The sequence below is a fragment of the Chaetura pelagica genome, unplaced genomic scaffold (genome assembly GCF_000747805.2).
Source record: "Chaetura pelagica isolate M959 unplaced genomic scaffold, ChaPel_1.0 scaffold468, whole genome shotgun sequence".
Classification (NCBI taxonomy): domain Eukaryota; kingdom Metazoa; phylum Chordata; class Aves; order Apodiformes; family Apodidae; genus Chaetura; species Chaetura pelagica.
Window position 1 is genome coordinate 42380 of NW_009954231.1, and position 13503 is coordinate 55882.

Sequence of the window (13503 nt, forward strand, 5' to 3'; positions counted from 1 at the left end):
AATAGGTTCTATACTGTATTTAGGCATTTAACAAAACACGTATCAACAAAGAAGGATCCTATTGGCCCAGAGTACAAATCCAGGTTCTACTCCACCACAACTGGGTAACCATTAATATATTTGGTGTTTGCCATCCTTATTGGTAAGGAAAGAGGCTCTATTTAGTCATTTCTGAATGTTACTTTTTTTTTTTTTAATACAGAGACTTTAAAATGGGAGTGGAAAGGGAAGAAGTTACCCCCCTTGGCTATTGTTTCATAGCCCTCGTGCAGGCAGCTGGTTTAGTTCACCTTGCTGGTTTAATTCTGCATCTACTTTTGCCTCTGTTTCCACATCACAACCAGATTTCTAGACCAAAAGACCAAATTATAGTGTCAAATAATGGGGCAGAGGGATGAACCAAGTTATACCAAAGCTCTGGTCCATGGTAAGTAGATGTGTACCAACCCTGAACAGGCCCCTGGTCACAAGCAAGCTCCATCTTCTCCAAAGCAGAATGTGATTTCTCTGTGCTCCAGATTATTTTCAGCTATTTATAGAGTGCATGTGTATTTCTGAACTGGTTGTTTGTCTTCAAGACACTGGGAGAGAAGACAAGTGCACGGGAATATACACAGAACACAGGGAAGAAGATGGCAAAACTTCCCTCTGTTGGTTTCAGGTGCAGGGATCTGTGTCCTAAAGCCTCTTGGAGCTTTTCTTTCAATACAGAATAAAACCTCTGGTTCCTCAGGGGGTCCTGGTTAACTTTTGAATCCAAAGATGCCCTTGATGTATCCCGTGAGGCCACTCTTGGCCTTCTGCTCCACCTTGTCCTCCAGAGGTGGAAAAGCAACATGGTTAAGGGCTAGGTCAAAGAACAGGGGTTTGCATGGAATGGGCTGGAAGCCAGGAGGGAAGTGCACGAGGCTGACTTGCTTGCTGACAAGAGAAGGATCCAGACAGAAAGTCTCAAACCGTTCTGAGAGTGGCTGAAAGACACCAAGGCAGGAACACAGATTAATCACATGTCAAATCAGAGCTGACAAGGATCGAAGGAGTGAAGAGGATTAAGCAAAAAAACTGACACAACAGAAGCTGAAACTCCCTTTGGGGGGTACATCTTGAAGATAAGGTGGACAAATGTCACAGCATCACTGCTGGAAGTCTGGAAAAACTCCCCAGGTGCAGGGAGAAAGGTAGATTTAAAAAAAAATAAATGAAGATGCCACACTAGAAGCTGCAAACAGCTTCTCCCCGAGGAGCCCCACCCTGCCAAGCACCCTCAGGACTTGCAGAAGGAAACCAAGCCTCATGAAAACTCTTTAATAGACCAGTCCTGACCACACTCCAATCAGCATGACATTCCTGGAGTTGTAAAGACAGCCAGCTAACAGGCTGGAGGTAACACTCATTAAGAACACTACTGGAATTTGCCTGAATTCTCAGCTCTTACCTTGCCATCCTTGACCTGAGATGGAGATTCAGCCTCATGAGTATCATTTGCATCTGAAAAATGGGAGAAGTGGAAAGAATATCAGTGTCACTTGGGAGAAAGTAGGAGTCAGCTGTCCCCTAAGCTGAGCTATGAACCCTGCTTTCTGGGATAGGGAAGACAGTATTTTCAGTAGAATCAACTTGTTTTCTAGACTAAGAGGATCACACATGCTTATCTCCAGGCCACACACTCTCTCCAGTGGCAGAGAACTTTTCCTTCACACTGTTGTGAGAAGGTCCTGAAAGAAGCCCAGAATCTGAGTTAAGCACAAAGCAGCAGATGATGAGAAGATCCCAGTGGGGTCTGTTAAAGCAACATTGAGGCAATAGGAGATGAGGCAAACCCTTATTTATCTTGGGATTCCAGAAGCAGGCACAACAAAAACAGCAGTCTAAGAAATCCCAAAGTTCATCCATTCCTCCAAAGTTCCCCTTACCTGGTCAACACCCACAGAGACCAGGACATCACTAGTTCCTCCTTCTCAGTAATGCTCCCAGCTAAGCAGAACTGGGATGAGGAAGGCCAACTTGTTTGTAGCAAAGCAACTAAACACTAAGCAGAATGTTCTGTGCAGGTTATTGAAACAAGGGCACATCCTCATGAAGCATTTCCACATCTCTGGGCAGAGAGCAAGGTGCCAAATGTCTAGTCACTGGTTACCTAACTGCACTACACACAGCTTGAAGAAGTTAGAACTGGGAGGGGAGGAAGAAAAACAACCACGTTTTCCAGAGTCTACACAGATCAGAGTGAAGTGGAAAAACATTTGGAACTTCAGAAATGAAATAAAAGGTACAAAATAGCTGCAGGGGCATATTCAAGAGATGTTAAGAGCTCTGGTGTAATTGTGCAACTCACCTAATATAGCTGCTGCTTGCAAGGAGTATTTCTCTGCATTGACTTGAGTGATCAGATCCTGAACATCAGGCAGCTCCTGGTGATTAAAGAACATTATTCGAGAGCCTGAAATGTGCAGGTTTAAGAGCTGGGGTCAAGGTAAAACCTGACAAAGTAAGAACTAAGAAACTAGGTCCTAGTGCTGATAGGCCTTCCTAGAAGAGGAAAAGCCACAGCACAGTCCTTCAGGCACTGCAGAAGTTGTTCAAATAGAACATGTGAGAAAACCTGAGAAATTGTCATGAAGCAACATGTTACAGCAAGTCTGTGTCTCCTCCAAAGCAAGTGGCCAGCTGAAACTCTTCCATATTGCTAGGAAATGTCTGATATAATGTGTCAGGAAGTCACACTTGTTTTACTCTTCTCCCTTCTTAAAGATCAGTCTTGAATTGTAATGGCCTGGCACCTCATTGACAATAAGTACCAGGACAGTTTTTTCATAAACTTCAGCTGCCTCTTACACACAAGACTGGGCTCCTACCTTCAAGCTGTTGGTGTAAGCTCCAGCTCCTGCCTGAACTTCACGGGCATATTTCAACACCCTTTCATACAAAACAAGAGCTTCACTCCATTTCTTTACCAGGACGTAGGACTGTGCAATGAAGAAACACCTGCAACAGTGAAGAGTGGATCCTTGACATGTTGTTATCCACACCTTTTGTCAACTCAAAATGACAGATCACAGGAGATATTACTAAGCAGCACTGGCCAGTTTCCCCTTAGCATCCAGTCTGCACTTCACAGAAGGAGAGAGGAAACTGTAGAGCACAAAGAATTTTACAATAACAACCTCTGAAGATGTTAATGCCTGCTAAAGAAAACCTGGCTGATCCTCAGTCACCTGTAAGCTTTGTACACAAGTGTCTTCAATCCAATCTCTTTTTGGAAGTTCTTGTCCTCTTCTAGGCCAGGAAGCTGTGTCAGCTCCACAAGGTTCTGTGCAAAAGAAGAGTCAAGAGTAACAAATGCAGGTAGTGTTTTCCTCTGGAATCTGCTGAACTGAGAGAAAACTGCCCCTTTTAGCAAGTCAACAATACACTCCCATGGGAATAGTTTCCAGTTTTTTAATTATCAGGATGCTAACCTTGTGAAGGACACTCACTGAAACTTTGTGCAAGTTTGCCCTCAGGCCAGATTTCCTGACACAAAAAGCAATGAAGGGCAAAGACTCCTCAGATTTCACATGGAGTAATTATTCCATAAGGCATTTCCCTTTCCCATTCACAACTGCTTCAGCCACAGCCTCCCAGAGTTAATAAGAAAATTATGCAAGAAACTGAGAAACTGCTTATGAAGGGCAAGTACATTGAGTATTCTTGGCTGCTACTTTCTTTGCAGCAGAAACCAGGGCAACTATCAGGGTGCTGCATAAAATAGCCAGAAACAAGTCTTTTTAAACTGCACTTGAGTGTACAACTAAAGGCAGCACTTTCTGTTCACAACTAGAAAGGTTTCTTTATGTTTCATGTAGATGTGGAACATCTTCAAGGGGTAATGGATTAAAAATGGAAAATGAGAGATTTAGGTGAGACATTAGGAAATTGTTTAGTGTGAGGGTGGTGAGACACTGGAACAGGGAAGCTGTGGCTGCCCCATCCCTGGCAGTGTTGAAGGGCAGGTTGGATGGGGCTTGGAGCAACCTGGGCTGGTGGGAGGTGTCCCTGTCCATGCAGGGGGTGGGACTGGATGATCTTTAAGGTCCTTTCCAATCCAACCACGCCATGACCTTTTAACTGCAGATCCTTTTAACTGCAGATCCTCAGCTGCTCCTCAGCCTTCACAGGGCAGCTGGTTGTGTTTTCTAGAATCCCTTTTTCTCCCCAATCTCTCCCAAGTCAGTGTGAAGACCCAGCTCCCCTTCCCCAGCAGCACCTGCAGGATGATGTCGTAGAGGCGGATCAGGTCCTGGGGCCGCGGGGCGCGCTTCCCGTCCTCCTCGGGACGTGGCTGCTGCAGCAGGGCCTTCTGCAGGGCCCTGGCCATGCTCTCGTTGCGTCTGATGGCTGTGGACAGCTTGATGTAAGTCAAGTAACTAGGAAGAGAAAGCCACCATTAGCAGGCTGTCAGGACTGCTCAGGTATTGCTCTTTGTTCAGCCAAACAAACTCCTCCTCCCCACCCCAGTCTAAGCTGATCGGGGTGGATAAAAACATCGGAGAGGTCAAGAGGAAAGTGAAGTAAAATGTTTTGCAAGGTGCAGGAATGTGATCCTTATCCATGCAGCCATCCTCTGAGATCTGAGGAGGCTAGAGCAGAAAAAGCCCCATAAAACAAACCCATAAAGGGCATGACTTCTTCACACTAGTACAGGCAACAACCATTGCCTATTACCTGTGTAAATACTGGATGTTGGACACCTTCCCAGAATCGTTTTCCAGAGAGTGTTCCCGCTGCTTCTGTGGAAAATGGGGACAAAATACTGTGTGATTTACCTAAAACTGGCAACAGAGGGAAGGAAACATCAGGAACAACTCAAAGTTTGGGTCAACAAGGATGTTACAACAGACTTCCAGGCAAAAGAATGAAGGCTTCCACACTGCTATTCACCCTCTCCAGTTGTGAAGAGTATAAAACCAAAGGTGACAGACTTTTTTGCAGCTTTTTATTCAAGAATCTCAGCCACATTTATTGTTAAGCAAGTTTAATGATAAGGAATCAGTCCCAAGGAAACAAGTGTGTTGTTGGAAGTAGAAGAACTGTTGCTTGCTGCTCACCTGGTCTGGTTTCAGGTCCTCCCGAACAGCCTGAATGGCATCTCTGCACTCACTGAGCAAAGACTCAAACAGACGTTCCTTTGTTTCCTCATCTTCTGCCTAGGAGCAAAGGAAAGACAGATATCCATGAGGAAGTTTTGTATTTTGCATCCCATGATGCCACAATTAACTGAGAAGACTGTTTCAGTTTCTCCCAAGTTATTGCTTTAAGACCCACAGGCAGCTAGGACCCCAATTTGTACCTGACTGCAGGACGTTCTAGAGGACAAACTGCCAGAAATTGTGGGGAATGTGGCCAGGACTCAGAATTTAGCAGCACTGAAGGCCCAGCACACACAGTTCTGACCCTCACCCCTGCAACAACTACCTTCCCAGCAATTTCCCTTCTAGGATGGCACCCACATTGCTCCAGGAACAGCTGAGGTTGGACTGCACTGTGGGAAAGGCCCAGCAACAGAAGAAGAGCTGAGCATTACTGAGCTGGCAAACTACCAAAGCAGACTGCTCTTGTTATGCTGATTTGACTTTTTCTCATGTGGTAAGAACATATAGATGATTATCTTTTCTACCCTCCCACTCTAGTAATGCTCACAGAGGCAATAATCTGCTTGTTTGAAGCATTTTTTTCAAGTAACCCTATACTTGAGGAGAGGAGTGACTGAGGGCTCTGCTGCTCTCATGACAAGTTGTGTCCGAAAACAAAGCAGCTTTTGCCCTCCTGCCTCAAAGGCAAAACTTGAAAACAAGTTTTAAAAAAACAAGCTGAAGCCTCATCTCTGCCAAGTGGGTTGGCATATCATGGACCCAGCTGAAAAACCCACCCAAAGCCCAACTCAACTCCCATTCAGGTGACTGAGAAGACAACCCAGGTGGGAACCACAAGACTCTATTGATTTGTTAAAACTGCCCCAAAACCAACCTCAGCAATCAGAAGAGAGACTGAAGTGCAGCAGAACTGGGTAATATCACTTCCATGTCATGTAACAGCACAAGATGAACTTTGCTGTAACAAATTTGCAACTGTCCAAATGAATAAACTGTCTAAAAACATGCTTGCTTGTTGATCTTCTTTAAGAGCTCCACAATCTCTGCCTCTTCTCAGCTCTGCAAACCCACTAAGGAATGTTATTTTTACCCTCTCACAAAGCCACATGTATCTTGACCTGAGATGAAGGTGGGTTTTTTGGGTTCTGCTGTTTGTTGTTGTTTTTTTTTCCCTAAGATTTGCTGCAAGAATTTTTAAGGTGGGAGTAACTGCTGAGAATAACCAGAGACTAGTCTGGCAGCATTCTCAACCTCACCCAGAGGAGCACAACAATTTTACTGTATGCACAAAAATGAAAACAGACCTGGCTAGATCATCAGTCAAGCACAAACAGAGAAAGGGCTGGGCTGTGCAATGAAACTGAGGCTTTCCTTTCTGAGCAAAAACCCCTAGGTTTAAGCCAATTCTATGCATAAATAGACATGTTCTGCTTTGAGAGATACCAGATCATTTCAGAGGTATCAGAGCAGAAAACTGAGATTCAAATGCTATGGCTGCTGATTTAAGAGTCCTGGTACAACAGCACAGGTTAATCTTAAAGGGATCAAGGGGAATGATCCCACTGAACCCACTTCTGAAAGCCTAGGAATGCTCACTTCTGATTTATAATTTGTTCTAAAACACTGTGTATGATATCTGAAAGTGATTATCACCCAATTTTGCTACAGTCCTAGTTATCAGAGATGACCACAGAATCCTTGAGGCAATGCCAGAGAGGAGCACACTTCTGTCACTCTGCCCTTTAGCCTTCTCACTTCTGCCTGGCTAGTCCTTGAAGTCATGAATTCAGGTCTACAAGAGGCTGACATAAGGAATTTTAAACTTGGATTCATATTTCAGTTGATTGGCTTATTTGTTCTGTTTCTCCAGTTACCAGAAAGACCCTGAATGCAGTGGTGTAACTACACTGAGAATCTCCATTTTTTTTACACAAAACACACATTTGTGTTTGCTTCTAATCAAACCCCAAAGAGCACTGCTGGGGTTTCTACTTAGCAAAGACTCCCAGAAAGGTGCCAAAGATCCCAGGAACCACAATGTGTTTGGCTAAAGCTGAACTGCCCCTCACAGCTGACACAGCAGCTGCAGAACTGCTTCCAAACAGCCAAGTTTCAGTCCTCTGGGAATGTAAGTGCTGCTGTGTGCAGCTCTTCCCATTGTTAGTTATGATCTGGTGCCACCAAACTCCCCTGTTTATTCAGAGCTTCCAAGGAACACAAAGCAAGATGAAAACAAACTCAGATCACTGTTCTGCCACAGCTTGATGGTTACAACTAAACTGAAAAGGTCCAACTGAAGGTCTGGTAGGGTGGTAGTTAAAAGGGACACTGGGCTCTAAGCTGCACTTCCACCTGGTGGCCACGCTCCTGTACTGCCTGAAAACATAAATTCAGCAACACACAGTTCATGAGTTTGTTTCCTACCCAACCACATCCTATTGTATCCCACTCACACTCTTCTTAACACTATCTCCTGCTCTTGCCCACCTGCCTTGTGGGCTTTTCATGTCATCCTTTCAATTTCTATGTATTGACATTATTGTCCTGGTGATAAATGGGTTTTGTTGCTGCAAAAGCCCCACCTTCAGTGGCAACAAGTGTCACTGAGGATCCTTTCACTGCCTTTTCAAACAGCAAGTGTGCTGTGTGCAGCCATTGGGAAGGAGAATACACCACCTGGGCACCATTTCCAAGAAAAATGAATGTTCCATGTGGAAAACTTGGCTGCAATGCTGAACACATGCATAGTACGTGCTACTGCAGGTGTTTCAGAACTGTTAACATTTGAAACTGATTTACATCCTGACAGTCAGCAATCCTCTTCCTGCTTCTCAGGATCTGTGCAAGTCAAGAGGAGACCTGGTGTAAATCTCACATCACCTGCAAACTGCTTTTTGTTACTGGAAAGATGTGATTGATGGATATCTTTTCTTTTGACTGCTCTGAAGTTGAAGCATTGGAGAAAGATACTTAAATAAGTTAGAACAGCAATTCAAAACCAGACACTCTTCAAATTGTAACTTCAATTTTCCAGTGACTTACAAATTATGGTTATCACCCTGTCACTGAAAGGTGGCACCACAGAGTATTCACAAGAGCAGTGATACCCAGAACAGATCTAAGGTTGAGAGACCTGGGGCTTTTTAGTCTTGAGAAGACTGAAAGGGGATCTTATTAATGTCTATAAATATCTGAAGGGTGGGTGTCAAGAATGGGCCAGTCCCTTTTCAGTGATGCCTGTAACAGGACAAGGGGAAACAGCACCAAGTTACAACACAGAAGTTCCACCTCAACATGAGGAGAAACTTCTTTACTGTGAGGGTGACAGAGCCCTGGGACAGGTTCCCCAGAAAGCTTGTGGAGCCTCCTTCTCTGCAGACTTTCCAGACCGGTGGAGCCTCCTTCTCTGCAGACTTCCCAGACCCATCTGGACACATTCCTGTAGTACCTGCCCCAGGTGTTCCTTCTGTATCAGAGAGGTTGGACTTGATGATCTTCAGAGGTCCCTTCCAACCCCTATGATCTCCAAGATTACTACTTGGTAGCTGGTGGTAGCACTCCCCAACTGACACTTCAACTCTGGGTTAGAGCCAACATTCCCACTTTTACTTTCATCTTCCAACCCCAAGTTTGGGGGGAAAAAAAAAGAAAAAATGATTCAAAAGCTTTTAGTCCAGGTCTTTACCTTGCACATTGAAGGAAAAAGGACAGAACACTGGCAGCAGAGATGGCTTCTGGTTACCTGAGCAACTGGTTACCTGAGCAATGGCTGCTTCATTGTCAGCCAGCCCCAGCAAGAAGATCCTCACTTTGTCTATCTTGACAGGAACTGTTCTTCCTCTCCACTCCACCTCACTCATGGTGGCTGCCTGCTTGGCTCGAGTCTGGGTGATCAGTGCCTGGAGAGAAAGACTGAACTCAGGAGCCTGAACTCCAAAGTATCCAAACCTGAACCTTTCCAATTCACATTAGACTTGACTATTTGGAAATCAAAAGTGCTTTTTAGGACAGTGTGGTTTCTCACAGAGCCCAGACTGGGTTCTCTCTCCTGATGTGTTTTGGCTCTTAATGGTGTGTTGCAGCAGTTCTTTATGCTCCACAGAGTGATCATGAATCTTTCAAATTCCAGCATGCAAATAAGTTACCTCCAGTTTTTCTGCCAGAAGACCTTCAGTGCCACCAGACCTCAGTCTCATCTGCATCAACTCATTCATAGCAGACTGGTCACCTGAGAGAATTAGCCCATCAAGATCACCTTTCCAGCTGAGTTCACAAATTATTTTCATACAGAAATGCTGACCATTAGATTTTACACTGGCAATTTGGGGACAAAGGGGATAACATTAAATTTAAATTTTCATTCTGACTGCATAAGCAAACTGGTATTTTTTCTTTTTACACAAAACCACACACACAGTTGCAAAATGAGTACACTTCTCCACTGCTAAGCTTACACAGAATGTGTGCAGAATTTGCCCAAACCAGTATTTAACCAGGGAACCATTTTAGTTGGAAAAGACCTTTAAGATCAAGTCCAACCATTACCCCAGCACTGCCAAGCCCACCACTAAACCATGTTCTCAAGCCCCACATCTACATGGCTTTTAAATCCCTTCAGGGATGGTGACTCCATCACTCACTGCCCTGGGCAGTCTGTGCCAGGGCCTAGCAACCCTTTGGGTGAAGAAACTGCTCCCAATACCCAATTAACTATCAACTCAAGACTTCTTTCCTGTGAACAAGCCCTGCTCTTTGCTGGAGATGAGGTGCCCCCCTTTCCTTACCAATATTGTAGGCACAGTAACGAATGTTGGGTGAGATCTCCTCCACACGCTGGTTATACAGCACAGCTTGTTCTTCTGTGAAAGCATTGGCCAGTTTTTCATATATGGTCCTACAGCAAAGAATCAATATCAACACTGCAGTATGTGCTGGTTTGTGAAAGGTTGTTTTTTAAGGGAAAAGTTTGTATCTCTACTCTGGAGGATGCTGTTTCTGCAGTAGTACCTCCCATTTAAGTGTACAATTAAGGAAAGAGCTGCTCTACCTACAGGACATAAACTTACCAGACTGATCCAACACTATTTACTGCATGAAGCTGGGGAAGTGGGGGAAACTCACTTGCATTTGTTGAAAGCCTCCATTGCTGCCTTCCACTCCTGGTGTTCAAAACGAAGCATTCCTGTGAGGTAAGCCATGTATGCCTGCGAACAGAGCAGGGGCAAGTTCATTCCCTGGGACCCACAGCCTGGTTTGAACAACCTTTAGCATGAAACCTTCTCCTTTGCCTTCCCACAGCAGACAACTGATTTGGATCAGGGGTTATCAACCACCTCCCTTTTTTATTTGAACTGACATTGCTATATTTCTAAGGAGATGAAAGATTTTTCTTGCTTGCTATGCAATCCCCATGGCCCATGGATGTCACTAAACTTCTTCCAGCAATGAGCTACAAAATGGCAGTTTGAATTGAGCATCACTGCAGCCCCTTGTTCAGAGAGGCTGGTGTCACAACACAGCTGCTTTTTGTGTTCCAGACAGCAAAGGCACAAGTCTTGTGTTCTAGGTGGCTACTTTAGGGTATTGATAATAAATAAACAGATTCTCAGGATGTGTTGCATCATCTTACTCTCATTCTTTTTTAATTTTGTTAAATGTATTGCTCTTCAAAGCAGGGACAATCATTGGATACACTTCATCATCATAATCATACAATCATAGAATGGTTTGGGTTGGAAGGGACCTTAAAGATCATCAAGTTCCAACCCCCTGCATGGGCAGGGACACCTCCCACCAGCCCAGGTTGCTCCAAACCTCATCCAACCTGCCCTTCAACACTGCCAGGGATGGGGCAGCCACAGCTTCCCTGGGCAGTCTGGGCCAGGCTCTCACCACCCTCACACTAAAGAATCTCCTCCTGATCTCCAACCTAAATCTCTTCTCTTCCAGTTTCAATCCATTCCCCCTCGTCCCATCCCTCCCTGCCCTTGTCCCAAGCCCCTCCCCAGCTTTCCTGGAGCCCCTTCAGGCACTGGAAGCTGCTCTAAGGTCTCCCTGGAGCCTTCTCTTCTCCAGGCTGAACAGCCCCAACTTTCAGCCTGTAGTCAACTACTTCTCAACACCAGGCTGGTGCCACTGTTTATTCCTACAATCCCAGCAGCTGCACTAAAAACAGCCATTCAAATGGCGACACCAACCAGTTTTGAGAATCAGACCATTTTGATCAACTATTGCTCGACCAGAATAGTGTCCTCACCAAAAATCCCAAGGTTCCCTGTTCAGTTTTTTACTGTGAAACAGGATCACAGTGTCAGTCATTACCTGGGCTTCCAGCTTTGTCTTGGCATCCACCCTGTTGCTCTCACAGAGTCGCTCCAGCTCCTCAGCATGTTTCACCGCTTTGCGCAGGCGAGACAGCAAGTGGAACCGCTTGCGAGGCTCCGTGTTTGCCTCCTGCTTCAGCTGCATGGCATAACTCCAGGCCCTCTCTGCATCCATCAGGATCAACAGCAAGTACCTGAGGGGCAGGGTAAGATTGATGACAAAATAAGGGCATTCCAACAAGCTGTTATAGCAGGTGAGTTGTACCAAAAGCCCAGCTTGTTTAATAAAAGGTAGGTGCTTTTATTTCTTAACGCTTTATGCACACCAAGTCATGTTATTCCTGTTTTCTGCTCTGTTTTCACTACAGAAATGCAATTACCCAACTGAGGAAGAGGATTTGGTATCTCTCCATAGCATGGCAGACATTGTCAAGAGATTAATGATTATAGGTCAGACTGTTTCAATAAGGGTGAAGGTGTCTACTTGCCCTCATGCTACAGAGCATCTGGCTTCTCAACAAAACAGGTGGAGACAGCAGAGATTTCAAGTGTTTTTAAAAGATGGGAAATGAGCCCAAGATCCTGGCTGTTTTCCACATATTCTATCAGACAAGCATTCTGCCAAATTCTGAACATCCAAGTGAAACTGGCAATCCAGTATTTCTGTTCAAAGGGACAGGATGTCTCCAGCCACAACCCTGCTGGCTACACCATTTATGTTCCCAGCACTCACATGGCTGCCATGCAACAGATCTTAATAAGCATCTCCTCTTTAATATCCAAGTAATTCACTGATTATGAAAAGAACCCATGTTAGCAACTATGAGTGAAGGAACTGGCTGTTGCTGCTCCTTATTCCTGTTCACATGATGGAGCAGGATCTGAGCAGCACCTCTTCCCCCTGCACTGTGGTCTGAATTTTAATCTTTTATTAATACCAACAACACACATCTCTGAGAAGAACTATTTCCTTAGACCTTGTACAGAACAGTTTTCCACCACACTCACATGAAAGAAGCTAACTACTGGTGCACTGCATGCTCATTCCCATCCAGTAACTGTACCTGTTGTCTGAGAGAATCTCTTCAGTGACTTTCTTCCCAGTGAACTTGTGCCTGTTTCCCATCTTGAAGTTGAGAGTTTTCCGGAGCCTCCTCAGCCTACGGGAGCAATAACCCCTAAAGAAAAGACAAAACCCAACTTTGTTTCTGTTTCTTGTTCTCTCCAACCAGCAAAAAAAAAGGACTAAAGGCTCTGACAGGAAACATTTTAACAACTAAGAGCTTCATATATGACATACAGGAAGAGGGAGATCAGAAACTACCTGTAAACCAGTGGTAACAGAATAGAAGCAAGGTAAGGAGACATGAAGTAATTCCTGATGCTGAAATTCATGGAATGGGGAAGGTTGGAAGGGACCTTAAAGATCATCAGGTTCCAACCCCCCTGCTATGAGCAGGAACACCTCCCATCAGACCAGGCTGCACAAGCCTCATCCAGCCTTGAACACCTCCAGAGATGGGGCTTCCAGAACCTCCCTGGGCAACCTATTCCAGCACCTTAGTACCCTCATGGTGAAGAATTCCTTCCTGATGTCTAACCTAAAATCTCCCCTCTTTCAGTTTAAAACAGTTACCCCTTGTCCTATCACTGCCTTCTCTAATGAACAGCCCCTCCCCAGCTTTCCTGTAGACCCCTTTCATGTACTGGAAGGCTGTTATAAGGTCTCCTTGGAGCCTTCTCTTCTCTAGGCTTAATAGCCTCAACTCTCTCAGCCAGTCTTCATAGCAGAGGTGCTCCAGGCCATTGATCATCTTGGTAGCCCTTTTCTGGACCCTCTCCAACACCTCCATGTCTTTCCTGTGCTGAGGGCACCAGAGCTGTACACAGGACTCCAGGTGGGGTCTCACCAGAGCAGAGGGGCAGAATCACCTCCCTGGCCCTGCTGGCCACACTTCTTTTGATGCAGCCCAGGATGCAGTTGTTCTCTGGGCTCCAGCACACACTAGTGGCTCATGTCAAGCTTCTCAACTACTACCCCCCCCAGA

At 45.1% G+C, this 13503-nt stretch overlaps 1 protein-coding gene across 1 annotated transcript; it reads right to left on the reverse strand.

Moving 5' to 3' along the window:
* Positions 1-372: 372 nt before the first annotated feature.
* Positions 373-12601, reverse strand: SRP68 (signal recognition particle 68kDa). Its single transcript, XM_010003598.1, has 14 exons — positions 12520-12601; positions 11454-11649; positions 10254-10336; positions 9917-10026; positions 9278-9360; positions 8891-9031; positions 5088-5186; positions 4705-4769; positions 4247-4406; positions 3216-3310; positions 2856-2985; positions 2336-2411; positions 1436-1488; positions 373-971 (listed from the first exon to the last, which is right to left on the reverse strand). The coding sequence occupies exons 1-14, from the start codon at positions 12579-12581 to the stop codon at positions 744-746; spliced, it is 1581 nt and encodes a 526-aa protein (XP_010001900.1). The 5' UTR covers positions 12582-12601; the 3' UTR covers positions 373-743.
* Positions 12602-13503: the final 902 nt, after the last annotated feature.

What these genes read in the sequence shown, in the direction of transcription:
- SRP68 (XM_010003598.1), bottom strand. Translation starts at nt 12,581, where the DNA reads ATGGGAAACAGGCACAAGTTCACTGGGAAGAAAGTCACTGAAGAGATT. An exon ending in CTTGTGTACAAAGCTTACAG is followed by an intron (nt 2,986 to 3,215) that starts GTGACTGAGGAT and finishes TCACTGTTGCAG; the next exon opens with GTGTTTCTTCATTGCACAGT. An exon ending in CTCAGGTCAAGGATGGCAAG is followed by an intron (nt 972 to 1,435) that starts GTAAGAGCTGAG and finishes GGTGTCTTTCAG; the next exon opens with CCACTCTCAGAACGGTTTGA.